Source organism: Amblyraja radiata, chromosome 11 (genome assembly GCF_010909765.2).
Source record: "Amblyraja radiata isolate CabotCenter1 chromosome 11, sAmbRad1.1.pri, whole genome shotgun sequence".
NCBI classification, from domain to species: Eukaryota; Metazoa; Chordata; class Chondrichthyes; order Rajiformes; family Rajidae; genus Amblyraja; species Amblyraja radiata.
In genome coordinates, this window is record NC_045966.1 from 38,507,899 (window position 1) to 38,522,656 (window position 14,758).

Below are 14,758 nucleotides of genomic sequence, written 5' to 3' on the forward strand. Positions count from 1 at the left end.
ATGCCTCATTTACACTCGTCCCAATGCCAGGGTTTGGCCCATATATCTCAAACCCTATCTTGTCAATGCACCTGTCCACATGTCTTTAAAAAACTGTTACAGTACCTGCCTCAACTACCTCCTCTGGCAGCTTGTTCCATACACCCACCACCCTCTGTGTGGAAGAGTTGCCCTTCAGATCCCTATTGAACCTTGGCCCTCTCACTCCATCGTGGTTTGTTGTTAGGGACTGATTTGTTTGGAAGTTTTCTATGTAAGGTGGCGAGGGGGCAGAGAGGCTGTATTGGCCGGGGACAGGGCTACACTGACGGGGAGTGGGAAGGGAAGAGTGGAGAGGGGAGGGGAGAGGGGAGGGGAGGCGAGGGGAGGGGAAGGGGCGCTGCCCGATGCTCCACTGCGTTTCCTGCCCCAGTCAGAGCTCGGCGTCCGGAGCCGGTGCTGCACTCCACAGCCTCGCAGCCCAAACCACAGCCGGGCAGGGAGCGCCCGAGAGCGGCCGTCAGACATGAAGGGAGCGCTCGGGATTACTCTCTGGATCTATGTGGGAGCGCTCTGGCCACCAGGTGAGCGTAGAAGTTCTGTCAACCTGTGGAGAGGGAATAGGAGAGAGGGGCGAGGGGAGAGGAGAGGGCGCTGGGGAGTGAGTGAAGAGGGCAATGGGGAGTGAGGGGAGAGGGTAGAAGGGAGAGGAGGGAGGGGGATTTGGAAATGAGGGGGGAATGAAAGGGCAGAGAAAGATGAGAGAGAAAATGAGAGGGGAATGGGAGAGTGAGCAAGGGGTGAGAGAGATGAGAGGAAGGGGGAGATGGGGGAGAGGAAGAGGGAGATGAAACAGAGAGGGGGTGAGAGAGAGAGAGAGAGAGAGAGAGAGAGAGAGAGAGAGAGAGAGAGAGAGGGGGGCTTGAGAGGGAGGAGGAGATGGGGAGTAGAGGGAGGAGGAGATGGGGAGTAGAGAGAGGAGTGAGGGGAGTGAGAGTGGAGAGGGGAAGGAAAGAGATCAAGAGGGGGGAATGAGAGAGTGTGAGATTGAGAGAGAGAGGGGAGATGGGGAGAGATGAGAGGGGAGATTGGTTGGGGATTGAGGGTTTGGTTTTGGGGGGGGGGGGGGGTTCCCATGTCGCAGGAGGGTCGGGCCGGTAGGCTGCTCGTAATCGGGCTCCGTGCTGTCAAAGCCTCCGTCCTGTCCCATCCCGCTCCCTGGGTGGGGGTCGGCATGTACCTCGCCCAGGGGGGCCGGCAAACGGGCAGAGGCGCGGCCGTTTTCCCCCACCCGCCTCTCTCCCCCTCCTCACCAACCCCCTCCTCTCCCCTTTCCCCCTTCTCCCCCCTCCCTTCCCCTCCCTCCAGCTCCTCTCCCCTCCTCTCCCCCCCTCCCCCCACCTCCTCCTTCCTGTTTTATTCAATATTCTATTATTTAGTTCAATGTACTGTAACCATTGACTCATTGGCCCTTGGTGTGTGTTTATGCCCATTGTAAGCAAGTGACCGCAGTCTGTACATCTACAGAGGGATTTTGGGGTCCAAGTCCCTAAAAGTGGCAACACAAATAGAGTGGTAAAGAAGGCGTATATTTGCCTTCATCGGTCGGGGCATTGGGCACAAGAGCAGGGAGCAACGTTGCAGCTCTATAGGACTTTGGTCAGGCTGCATTTGGAGTATTGCGTGCAGTTCTGGTCGCCCCATTACAGGAAGGACGTGGAGGCTTTGAAGAGGGTGCAGAGGAGGTTTACCGGAATGCTGCCTGGATTAGAGGGGTTCAGCTACAGGGAGAGGTTGGACAGACTTGGATAGTTTTCTCAGGAACGGCAGAAGTTGAGGGGAGACTTGATCGAAGTAAATAATATTAATAGACCTGACAGAAGCACATAACATTACGAGAGCTGTAGATAGGAGAGACAGTCAGAACCCTTTCCCCCCAGGGTGGAAATGTTAAAGACTAGAGAACTTAGCTTTAAGGTGAGAGAGGTAATGTTTAAAGGATTTTTTTTCCACAGAGGGTGGTGGGGTCCTGGAACGTGCTGCCAGGGGTGGTGGTGGTGGAGGCAGATACGATAGTGGTGTTTAAGAACTTTTAAATGACGTGAAGGGCTATGGATCACGTGCAGGCAAAGATTGGTTTATCTTGACATCAAGTGTGGGCCGAAGGGCCTGTCCCTGCGCTGTACTATGTTCTCAACCTCTCAGTTCCTTCCTACACAGTGTACAGATACAGGATAAAGGGAATAACGTTCAGTGCAAGGTAAAGGCCATTTAAAGATAGTCACCAATGAGGTAGTTGGGATGTCAGGACCGCTCTCTAGTTGGTGATAGGATGGTTCAGTTGCCTGATAACAGCTGGGAAGAAACTGTCTCTGAATCTGGAGGTGTGCGTTTGCACACTTCTGTACCTCTTGCCTGATGGGAAAGGGGAGAAGACAGTGTGATCGGGGTGAGACTGGTCCTTGGTTATGCTGGTGGCCTTGGCGAGGCAGCGTGAATAGAGAAACTGGTTTTCCTGCTGCATCTAAGTGTGATGTAGAAACAAGGAACTGCATATGCTGGTTAATGCACCAAAGAACATAAAGTGCTGGAGTAATTCAGCGGGTCAGGCAGCATCTTTGGAGAACGTGTATAGGCGATGTTTTGGGTCAGACATGTTCTCCAAATAACTTTGGGCAGAGCAGTGGTGCAGCAGTAGAGTTGTTGCCTCACAGCACCCAGAGACCCAGGTTCGATCCTGACTGCGGGTGCTGTCTGTACAGAGTTTGTACGTTCTCCCTGTGACTGCATGGGTTTTTTCCGGGTCCCCTGGGTTCCTCCCACATCCCAAAGACGTGCAGGTTTGTGGGTTAATTGGCTTTGGTAAAATCATAAATTGTCCTTCGTGTGTAGGATAGTGCTCGTGTGCGGGGTGATTGCTGGTCCGCACGGACTACATGGGATGAAGGGCTTGTTTCCGCACTGTATCTCTAAACTAAGCTAAAGTAAAGAGGTTGTCTGTCCTGCTGAGCTAGACCAGCACTCTTGTCCGTTTGTCATAAGGTCATAAGTGATAGGAGTAGAATTAGGCCATTTGGCCCATCACGTCTACTCCGCCATTCAATCATGGCTGATCTATCTCTCCCTCTTAACACATTCTCCTACCTTCTCCCCATAACCTCTGCCACAGAAGGTAGTTGAGGCCAGTTCATTGGCTATATTTAAGAGGGAGTTTGATGTGGCCCTTGTGGCTAAAGGGATCAGGGGGTATGGAGAGAAGGCAGGTACAGGATATTGAGTTGGATGATCAGCCGTGATCATATTGAATGGCGGTGCAGGCTCGAAGGGCCGAATGGCCTACTCCTGCACCTATTTTCTATGTTTCTATGTTTCTAACCTCTGACACCTGTACTAATCAAGAATCCGTGGATAAATGTGAGGTTATCCATTTTGGTGGCAAAAACAGGAAAGCAGACTATTATCTAAATGGTGGCCGATTAGGAAAAGGGGAGATGCAGCGAGACCTGGGTGTCATGGTACACCAGTCATTCAAAGTAGGCATGCAGGTGCAGCAGGCAGTGAAAAAAGCGAATGGCATGTTAACTTTCATAGCAAAAGGATTTGAGTATAGGAGCAGGGAGGTTCTACTGCAGTGGTACAGTGTCTTGGTGAGACCACACCTGGAGTATTGCGTACAGTTTTGGTCTCCAAATCTGAGGAAGGACATTATTGCCATAGAGGGAGTGCAGAGACGGTTCACCAGACTGATTCCTGGGATGTCAGGACTGTCTTATGAAGAAAGATTGGATAGACTTGGTTTATACTCTCTAGAATTTAGGAGATTGAGAGGGGATCTTATAGAAACTTACAAAATTCTTAAGGGGTTGGACAGGCTAGATGCAGGAAGATTGTTCCCGATGTTGGGGAAGTCCAGGACAAGGGGTCACAGCTTAAGGATAAGGGGGAAATCCTTTAAAACCGAGATGAGAAAAACTTTCTTCACACAGAGAGTGGTGAATCTCTGGAACTCTCTGCCTCAGAGGGTAGTTGAGGCCAGTTCATTGGCTATATTTAAGAGGGAGTTAGATGTGGCCCTTGTGGCTAAGGGGATCAGAGGGTATGGAGAGAAGGCAGGTACGGAATACTGAGTTGGATGATCAGCCATGATCATATTGAATGGCGGTGCAGGCTCGAAGGGCCGAATGGCCTACTCCTGCACCTAATTTCTATGTTTCTATGTTTCTAATCTATCTATCTCTGCCTTAAAAATATCCATTGACTTGGCCTCCACAACCTTCTGTGGCAAAGAATTCTACAGATTCACCACCCTCTAACTAAATAAATTTCCCCTTTTCTCCTTCCTAAAAGAAATGCTTTAATTCTGAGGCTATGACCTCTGGTCTTGGACTCTCCCACTAGTGGAAACATCCTCTCCACATCCACTGTATCCAATTCTGTATGTTTCAATGAGGTCCCCCCCTCATTCTTCTAAACTCCAGCGAGTACGGGCCGAGTGCCGACAATCGCTCACCACAGGTTAACCTACTCGTTCCTGGGATCATGCTTGTAGGCAGCAGTTTGTGAGCTGCTGTTTGGTTTCACACAGGAACCCGCTGCTCTCAGGGGTGAATCATAACGACAGGGCAGCAGTAGGAAAGGTTCTGATTCATCCAGACTTTCCGTTCCCTGCGCCAACGGTGAGCGTGAGTTAGCGAGAGGCTTCACCGCTGAGCCACAGTCCCTAGGCACTCCCGCCCAGCAACAACACACAGGGTCTTGAGATAACTACATACAAGAGAGAGTTAGATTTAGCTCTGAGGGTTAAAGGAATCAAGGGATATGAGGAAAAAGTAGGAACGGGGTAATGATTTTAGATGATCAGCCATGATCATATTGAATGGCGGTGCTGGCTTGAAGGGCAAAATGTCCTCCTCCTGAACCTATTTGCTATGTTCCTATGTTTCTTTGACTCTGCTGTCCACCATTAGACCAACACACAGACAGGACAGCAGGTGAAGGCAGTCAGGGCCAACCCTCACACCTTCCGCCCTGTAGCCGTGCCTAGGTTCACAGTCAGAGTCATGCAACGTTCAAACAGGCCCTTCAGCCCAACCTGCCCACACCAACACTAGTCCCACCTGCCTGTGTTTGGCCCATATCCCAAACCTTTCATATCCCATGTACCTGTTTAAATGATTTTAAACGGTGCAATAGTCCCTGCCTCAACTACCTCCTCTGGCAGCTTGTTCCATACACCCACCAACTTCTGTGTGAAAGTGTAACCCCACTATTCCTATTAAATCTTTCCTCTCTCACCTTAAACCTATGTTCTCCCATCCTTAATTCCACTACTCTGGGCAAGAGACTCTGTGCTACCTGATCTATTCCTCTCATGCTTTTATACACCTCTATAAGATCACCCCTCATCCTCCTGTGCTCCTAGGAATAGAATCCCAGCCTACTCAACCTCTCCCTATAGCTCACACCCTCTAGTCCCGGCAACATCCTCGTACGTAAGTGTTCGCTGCACCCGTTCCAGTTTGACAACATCCCAAACAATATGTTATGGTCCAATTTCTCTGATGGGAGGGGAGTCAATGTGTGGGGAGAGTGGGTGATGGGGGAGAATGTGGTGGGCTGTAGGAGTAATCCCTGCCTTGGCAATGCCCCTCCCACGATGCCGAGATGTGTTGAGAGAGTCAGCCTGGAGTCTGGTCTTGATGTCTGGTCTTGGGCCTGGAGTCTCAGTGAGATGGGGTAGCGGTAGAGTTACTGCCTTACAACGCCAGAGTCCCGGGTTCGATCCTGACTTTGGGTGCTGTTTGCACGGTGTTTACACGTTCTCCCTGTGACCGCGTGGGTTTTCTCCGGGTGCTCCGGTTTCTTTCCACACTCCTAAGACGTGCAGGTTTGTAGGTTAATTGGCTTCGGTAAAAATAGTAAATTATCCCTAGGTACACAAAAATGCTGGAGAAACTCAGCAGGTGCAGCAGCATCTAGGAGCGATGGAAATAGGCAGGGTTTCGGGCCGAAACCCTTCTTATCCCTAGTGTGTGGGATAGTGCTGGTGTACAGGGTGATCGCTGGTCAGCGTGGACTCGGTGGGCCGAAGTGCCTGTTTCCACACTGTATCTCTAAAGTTTGAAAGTATTTAACGCTGAGATCCCCCTGGGAGAGTGGGAGTACAGGCGGCGGCAATCCCCAGAGCAGGGCCTTCACTGAAGACCGAACATGTGCTCGCTTTGTTTCATTTTGGTGAAATATAATCTTGAAAGCATTTCCCATCACCCTGGACTGTCTAGTCGTTAAGCTGTGAGACTAGTAGAACTGTGAGCAGTTTTGGGCAGATGTGTGACAGGTGTGTACGGTACTGGGGAGAGTGTGACAGACGAGTGTGTAATCCCAGGACTGCACAGTCCTTTGGCCACCTGCTTGGTGCTGACCAAAATGCCCCATCCACACTAGTCCCACCTGCTTGTATTTGGCCCATATCCCTCTAAACCTCTCCTATCCATGCACATGTCCAAATTTATTTTAAATGCTGTTATAGTACCTGCCTCAACTGTCTCCTTTGGCAGCTCGTTCCATACACCCACCACCCTCTGTGTGAAAATGTTGTCCCCCAGGTTCCGATTAAATCTTTGCCCTCTCATAGAGTCACACAGCAGGAAACAGGCCCTTCGGCACAACTTGTCCGTACCGACCAAGATGCCCGATTTAGTCCCACCTACCCACGTTTGGCCCATATCCCTCTAAACCTTCCCTGTTCAATACCTGTCCAAATGTCTTTCAATATCATAATTGTAACCACTTCTTTTGCTTCCTCTGGCAGCTCGTTGCAGATACGGACCACCCTCCTCTGAATAAACAAGTTGCCCTCTGAGGACCCTCTTAAATGTCTCCCCTCTCACCTTAAGCTTGTGCCCTCTAGTTTTGATAATCCTCTACCCTGGGGAAAAAGACTGTGAGCATTCACTTTATCCATGCTCCTCAAGATGTTGTACACCTCAATAAGGTCACCCCTCAGTCTCAGTCTCCTCCAAAGAAAGAGGTCCTAGCTTATCCAAACTCTCCCTGTAATTCAAGCCCACAAGCCCATGTAACATTCTGGTGAATCTCTTCTGCACCCTTTCCAGCTTAAGGACATCCTTCCTGTAGCTAATTGAGGCAATGTCTGTGTCTGTGTGTGTCTGTGTGTGTGTGTGTGTGTCTGTGTGTGTGTGTCTGTGTGTGTGTGTGTGTGTCTGTGTGTGTGTCTGTGTGCGTATGTGTGTGTGCGTATCTGTGCACACGTGTCTGTGTGTATGCGTGTGTCCGGGTTGTCTCAGGCACGTTGTACAGTAGTTTGTGGTGTGGGGGTGTGTAACAGGGGTATTCTGGTGAAACACAAAGTGCTGGAGATACCCAGCAGGTCAGGCAGCATCCGTGGAGGGAATGGACGGACGACATTTCAGGTTGAGATCATTCTGAAGACCGGTCAGTCAGACAATCAGTGTGAAGAAGGGTCCCGACCTGAAACGTCACCTATCCATGTTCTCCAGAGATGCTGCCTGACCCGCTGAGTTACTCCAGCACTCTGTGTGGATTATTTTGGAACCAGTATCTGCGGTTCATGTGTCCGTACCTGAGGGACTTTTGTTGCCAGTGGATATTTGATGTTTCGCTGAAGGTCAGTGTCCAGGCCGGGGAGTGGCGATCCGCGGCAGATCTGAATGAACCGCCCGAGGTTTCAACATGCGGTGTTTACGGAAACATCCGGTGGCTGGGGAGAGGTGAAGGTGAAGATGAGGGGGCTGTTTGTGCCGTTTCCTGCCGTGTTCTCAGGGACGGGACAGGGCTCCTTCCTGTAGCTACACGCACAAGGATCAGGCATTTCCGTGACCTACTCCACGCCCACCCGTGTGTGCTCCAAGCAGCTTCACAGGCAGGGAAATACATGCTCCATGCCCCCCCCCCCCCCCCCCCCCCCCCCCCCCATGCCTCCAGTCTTTGCCACTTACTCCACTCTGACAATCATCCCCCCCGCCTGTATCCACCCATCGCTTGCCAGCTGCATTTGGAGTATTGCGTACAATTCTGGTCGCCCCATTACAGGAATGATGTGGAGGCTCTGGAGAGGGTGCAGAGGAGGTTTTCCAGAATGCTGCCTGGATTAGATGGAATTACCTACAATACGATTCCACAGAATTTTATTAATCCCTAGAGGAAAACTGGTCTGCCAACAGTCATAAAACACAAGATACATGGCATGAAAGTGACAAGTGGAAAGTCCAGGATTGGGGATGTGCAAAGATTGGGGAATGGGTGGGGGGGAGGGGAGGGGAGGGGGGGAGGGGAGGGGAGGGGGAGGGGAGTCAGTCTACCCCACGACAGAAGGGGGAGGAGTTGTATAGTTTGACAGCCTCAGGGGAAAAAGGATCTCCTGCGGCTGCGTTCTGTACTGCATCTTGGTGGAACCAGTCTGTTGCTGAAGGTACTCCTCAGGTTGACCAGTGTGTCACGGAGGGGGTGAGCTGGTAATGTCCAGGATGCTCCGCAGTTTGAGGAGCATCCCCTCCTCCAAGACCACCTCCAATGAGGTTGGACAGACTTAGATTGTTTTTTCTGGAACGTCAGAGGTTGACGGGAGATTTGACACAAGTAATATATAATTTTATGAGAGGCATAGATGGGGTGGACAGTCAGAACCTTTTTCTGAGGAGGAAGGGATAGAGGAGGGAGCAAGGAGGGGAGGGCGGAGGAGGGAGGGAGGGTCCAGGGCGGGAAGTGGGATGTGGGAGGGAGGGGAGGGGGAGGGAGGGCTGGTGAGAGGGGCGAGGGGCGGGGGAGGGAGGTGGTTGGGAGATAGGGCCGTAGTGTGGCGGGGGGGGGGGGGGGTTGGGTTGGGTTGTGTTGAGTGCAGTGACAGGCCGGGAAGCCGGCCCCTCTCACTGGGATCATCCCTCTCTCCAGTGCCAGCTCCAGGTTCCTCTCCGGGGTCAGCAGTGCATGGGAAAGGAAAGGCTGGAGGATGGTGCGGAAATCCTCTTCCTCCCGTGCTCCTGGCCCGGCTTTATATAGCCCGGCTCGAAGGGACCGTCCGGTCCAGCCTGCCGGCCACAGATAAGTGGCGGCAAGCTGTGTGGCGATGGGTGTTAGTGTGGAAACCAGGGGGAGAGTCCACCTCCACAATTATCCTTGGCAGCGATCGATCCCCCCAGCCTGATGTTCAAGCTGGCTGTCGCAAGGCGAGGCCCTTTGTGCCATCCCTGCTAGCCCCAACACATTGGCCATTTAGACTGACAGCCCTGGTCACACAGTGACACACATAAACCTCTGCTGCTTGAGACACGGGTGCAGGCGGATAGGGACACACGGGCACGCTCGCACACGCATACACGAGCACACAGAGGCACAGATGCGCACATAGTCATGAATACTGATGCACGCACACATCATGACATAGACATATAGCCATACACGCACACACATGCACATGTACAGTATGTACACATACACATACACACACACTCCGGTTTCCTCCCACATGCAAAGACATGCAGGTTTGTAGGTTGTGCAGGAAGGAACTGCAGATGCGGGTTTATACCAAAGATAGACACAAAATGCTGGAGTAACTCAGCGGGACAGGAAAAGAATTGGCCCTCTGTAAATTGCCACGAGTGTGTAGGGAGTGGATGAGAAAGTGGGATAACATAGAACTAGTGAGAACGGGTGATCGATGGTCGGCATGGACTGGGTGGGCTGAAGGGTCTGTTTCCATACTGTATCTTTCGATCAACCAGTATCTCCTTCTCCATCAAGAAGATTTATCAAATAGAAAGAACTGTGATTTAGGAATGCCGAAATTAATTGCATGAATTCTGAACAAATTCCTGCCTTTAGACGTTAGAGGAACAGCGTGGAAACAGGCCCTTCGACCCACCGCGTCCGCGCTGACCTGTGATCACCCCGCGCACGAGCACTATCCTACACACTAGGGACAATTTACAATTTTTACCGAAACTACAAAACCGACAAAACCGTACGTCTTTGGCGTGTGGGAGGAAATCGGAGCAGCCAGTGAAAACTCATGCAGTCTCAGGGAGAACATACCTTTAGAAAGGAGATGAGGAGGAATTTCTTTAGCCAGAGCATGGTGATTCTGTGGAATTCATTGCCACAAATGGCTGTGGAGGCCAAGACATTGGGTATTTTTAATGCAAAAATTGGTAGATTCTTGATTAGTAAGGGTGTCATGGGTGTTAGGGAGAAGGCAAGAGAATGGGGTTGAAAGGGAATGATAGATCAGCCACAGGGAGTGTTGTTCCTCGGGGAACAGGCTGGTATGATCGCCCCCTGCTGCCATGAAGCCAGACTCCTGGGGTCAATGGACCAAAGGTAGGTTAATCACCCATATGATTGAATGGCGGAGTAGACTTGATGGGCCGAATGGCCTAATTCTCTTCCTATAATATAAATATACAAACTGCATACAGTTAGCACCCCAGGTCCGGGTCTCTGGCACTGTGAGGCAGCAGCTCTACCCGCTGCTCCACTGTGCAGCCCCATCAAGTCAAAGTCAACTGCACACACAAGTCACTACTTGCACTGTTGCACTCACTGGGTGAGTTTGAGACTGAGGGATCTCCGTTACACACACATCCTTTGCCTCTCGGGTGGAATTCATCCATCAGTCTCCAGCAGTGGCCATCCTTACACACATTTCGCCATTGTGTCTATCTTTAACACAGGAAGTGGTTCCAACAGGAACATCCTGTTCACAGTTCCATCCTTGCCCTCCATGAAGAGGAAGGAACTGGGATGAGATGGGACCTTTGGTCCTTTGACCCCAGGAGACTGGCTTCATGGCAACAGGGAGAGAATGGACGATCATACCAGCTTGTTCCCTGAGGAACGACACTCAAAAATACTTCGACCTAGAGAGTAGTACAGCACGGAAACAGGCCCTTCGCCCCCAACTCATCCTATTGTTTCTGTGCACTTTCGACGGCTCGATTGTAATCACGTATAGTCTTTCCACTGACAGGTTAACGCACAACCAGAGCTTTTCACTGTGACAATAAGGTAGAACTAGCCCTCGACTCCTGGCAACATCCTTGTAAATAAAGCTTAGCAACTTGGAGCGCAGGAGGGTGAGGGGTGATCTTATAGAGGTGTACAAAATCATAAGAGGAATAGATCATGTAGATGCACAGGGTCCTTTACTCAAAGTAGGGGAATTGAGATCCAGAGGATATAGGTTTAAGGTGAGGGGGGAAAGATTTAATATGAACCTAATGGATAACTATGTTATAAAAAGATTGGTGGGTGTATGGAATGAGCTGCCAAAGGCGATAGTTATGTAGGAACATAGAAAATAGCTGCAGGAGTAGGCCATTCGGCCCTTTAAGCCAGCACCGCCATTCAATATGATCATGGCAGATAATCCAGATTCCTGCTTTCTCCCCATATCCCTGGATTCCGTTAGCCCGAAGAGCTATATTTAACTCTCTTGAATACATCCAGTGAACTGGCCTCCACTGCCTTCTGTGGCAGAGAATTCCACAGATTCACATCTCTCGGGCTGAAAAAGCTTTTCCTCATCTCAGTCCTAAATGGCCTACCCCTTATTCTTAAACAGTGACTCCTGGTTCTGGACTCCCCCAACATTGGGGAAAAAATTCCTGCATCTAGCCTGTCCAATCCCTTAATCATTTTATATGTTTCTATAAGTTTCCCTCTCATCCTTCTACATTCTAGCGCATATAAGCCCAGTCGATCCATTCTTTCATCACAAATGTCAGTCCCGCCATCCCGGGAATTAACCTAGTGAACCTACTCTGCACTCCCTCAATAGCAAGAATGTCCTTCCTCAAATTAGGAGACCAAAACTGTACACAATACTCCAGGTGCAGTATCACCAGGGCCCTGTACAACAGCAGTAGGACCTCTTTGCGAAAAGATTTGAGTATAGAAGCAATAAAGGCCATTAACATGCCATTAGCTTTCTTCACTGCTTGCTGTACCTGCATGCTTACTTTCAGTGACTGATGTACAAGGACACCTAGGTCCCATTGCACCTCCCTCCAACATTCTGATCATAATCTGCCTTCTTGCTCTTGCCATCAAAGTGGATGACCTCACATTTATCCACATTATACTAGACCTGCCATGCATCTGCCCACTCACGCAACCTATCCAAGTCACCCTGCAGCCTCATAGCATCCTCCTCATAGCTCACACTGGCACCCAGCTTTGTGTCATCCGCAAACTTGGAGATGTTACATTTAATTACTTGTGTAAATCGTTATTATATATTATATATTATAAACTGGGGTCCTAGCACTGAGCCTTGCGACACCCTACTAGTTACTGCCTGCCATTCTGAAAACGGCCCATTAATTCCTACTCTCTGCTTCCTGTCTGCCAACCAGTTCTCTATCCATGTCAATACTCTACCCCCAATACCATGTGCTCTAATTTTGCACACTAATCTTTTGTGTGGGACCTTGTCAAAGGCTTTTTGGAAGTCCAGATACACCACATCCACTGGCTCTCCCTTATCTATTCTACTTGTTACATCCTCAAAACATTCCAGAAGATTAATCAAGCATGATTTCCCCTTCATAAATCCATGCTGACTTTGACCGATCCTGTCACTGCTTTCCAATTGCACTGCGATTACATCTTTAATATTTGACTCGAGCATCTTCCCCACTACCGATGTCAGGCTAACTGGTCTTTAATTCCCTGTTTTCTCTCTCCCTCCTTTCTTAAAATGTGGGGTTACATTAGCTACCCTGCAGTCCACAGGAACTGATCCAGAATCTATAGAATATTGGAAAATAATCACCAATGCATCTACGATTTCTAGGGCCACCTCCTTGAGTACTCTGGGATGTAGACCATCAGGCCCTGGGGGTTTATCTGCATTCAGTCCCAACAGTTTACCTAACACCATATGATGACTAATGTTAAGGCAGATACTATCGCAAAGTTTAAGAAACATTTGGAGAGGTATATGGATAGGATAGGTTTAGAGGGATATGGGCCAAACGCTGGCTGGTGGGACTAGTGTAGATGGGACATGTTGCCAGATGTGGCCACAGCCTTACTCTATGACTCCATAACTGTACACCTGACACTAGCAAACACTTCAGGCTGCTTCACCATTCACCAGCTCCGGCTAACTTCATTAACTTGGTAACTGAGTTACCAAAGGCCACATAAGTCCCAGCTAATCCATTGTCACTGAGTGGCTTGGTGATAGCTTTAAGACTGTAGCCCTTGTTCTAACTAAGCTGTCATTCCCACCCTCACTCCCAAACAAGTAGAACACTTCCTCATAGGCACATGGAACTGCAGATGCTAGTTCCAAAAGAGGCACAAAGTGCTGGAGTAACTCAGCAGGCCAGCGAGCATCTCTGCAGAATGTGGATAGGTGACGTTTCAGGTCGGGACCCTTTTTCAAACTGATTGGAGGGGGAATGGGGGGGTAAGGACAAAGACCGGCGAGTGATAGGTGGAGAAACAAGGAACTGCAGATGCTGGTTTACAAACAAAAGGACACAAAGTTCTGGTGAAACTCAGTGGGTCAGGCAGCATCTCTGGAGAACATGGATAGGTGACGTTTCGGGTCGATACCCTTCTTCAGACCGCGTTAGTTACCTAATATTGCTCCAAACAGGCACTTCAATAACGGGATATGTCATTAAAGCAGGCAACCAGGTAGGCGTGATGGCCAGCATTGATGTTGTGGGCTGAAGGGCCTGTTTCTATGCTCACATGCTGACTACAGGATGCGCTGGAGATTCAGGAGTGAGCTGTGAGTTGCAGAAACCAAGGTAACGTTTCAAGTCCATTCCCTTCTCCCTCCTGCAGGCAGCAGGGTGGCGCAGCGATATAGCTGCTGCCTTACAACGACAGAGACCCAGGTTCGATCCTGACCACGGGTGCTGTCTGTAAAGTATGTTCTCCCTGTGCCCCCATGAGTTATCTCTGGGTGGGTGCTCCAGTTCCCCCCCACATCTGAAAGACGTACAGGTTTGTAGGTTAATTGGCATCTGTACATTGTAAACTGTTCCTAGTGTATAGGATAGTGCGAGTGTATGGTGATTACGGTGATTGGTTGGCACAGACACGGTGGGCCGAAGGGCCTGTTTCCACGCTGTATCTCTAAAGTTAAAACAAAAAACTAAAATCTTCTGTCAGAACGAACAAACTAGCTTAAAGCAAGGACGGGGGCAGTGAAGAGGGAGGGGAAGAGGGGTAAGGAAGCTGGGAGCTAGTGCCGAGAGCAGCAGGGATTTGAGTGTGAAGGCGTGGCTCAGTGAGGAGGGAGCGCTGGATCTAGAGGTGTGGATGGATGTCCGTGTACGCTGGCCAGTGACAGCCTTGCCAGATGGCACTTGGTATGTAGGGCAGAGGGTCACGGAACAGAACGGTAACCTCCCCATCCCCAGCCTCTGCCACACTCCCTCTGCGTGCTGGTCCAGCCCCGTACCAATGAAAGATTATTGGCCTGACATGTTGCGATGGCTTCCCTTCCCAAAGATGTTGTCCGACATGTTACATGTCCGTGTTAGTCTGAACTAACCCCACAGGCCCATCACGCTGACAGCGACAGTATGTGTGTATACGCGTGTGTGCGTGCGTACATACCTGTGTGAGTATGTTTGTGTGCGTGCCTATGTGTGCCTGCCAGTGTGTGTGTGCATGCATGCCTGTCTCTGTGTGTGCATGTGTGTTTCACATTCCTAAACCTAGTTGGTGGGACTGCATGTGGAGTATTGTGTTCAGATTTTGTCACCTTGCTATAGGA

At 50.2% G+C, this 14,758-nt stretch overlaps 1 protein-coding gene across 3 annotated transcripts in view; it reads left to right on the forward strand.

Annotated features, from left to right (window-relative positions):
- The first annotated feature begins 385 nt into the window (after positions 1-385).
- flt4 (fms related receptor tyrosine kinase 4) overlaps positions 386-14,758 on the forward strand; it is a 91,587-nt gene continuing 77,214 nt past the window's right edge. For 2 of the 3 annotated variants that reach the window (XM_033029707.1, XM_033029708.1), the window contains exon 1: positions 390-563. In XM_033029707.1, coding sequence (XP_032885598.1) covers positions 506-563 — 58 coding nt within the window. In that variant the 5' untranslated portion in view covers positions 390-505. Of the gene's footprint in view, positions 564-14,758 lie in introns of all 3 variants that reach the window. The other variant, XM_033029709.1, reaches the window with a different exon arrangement.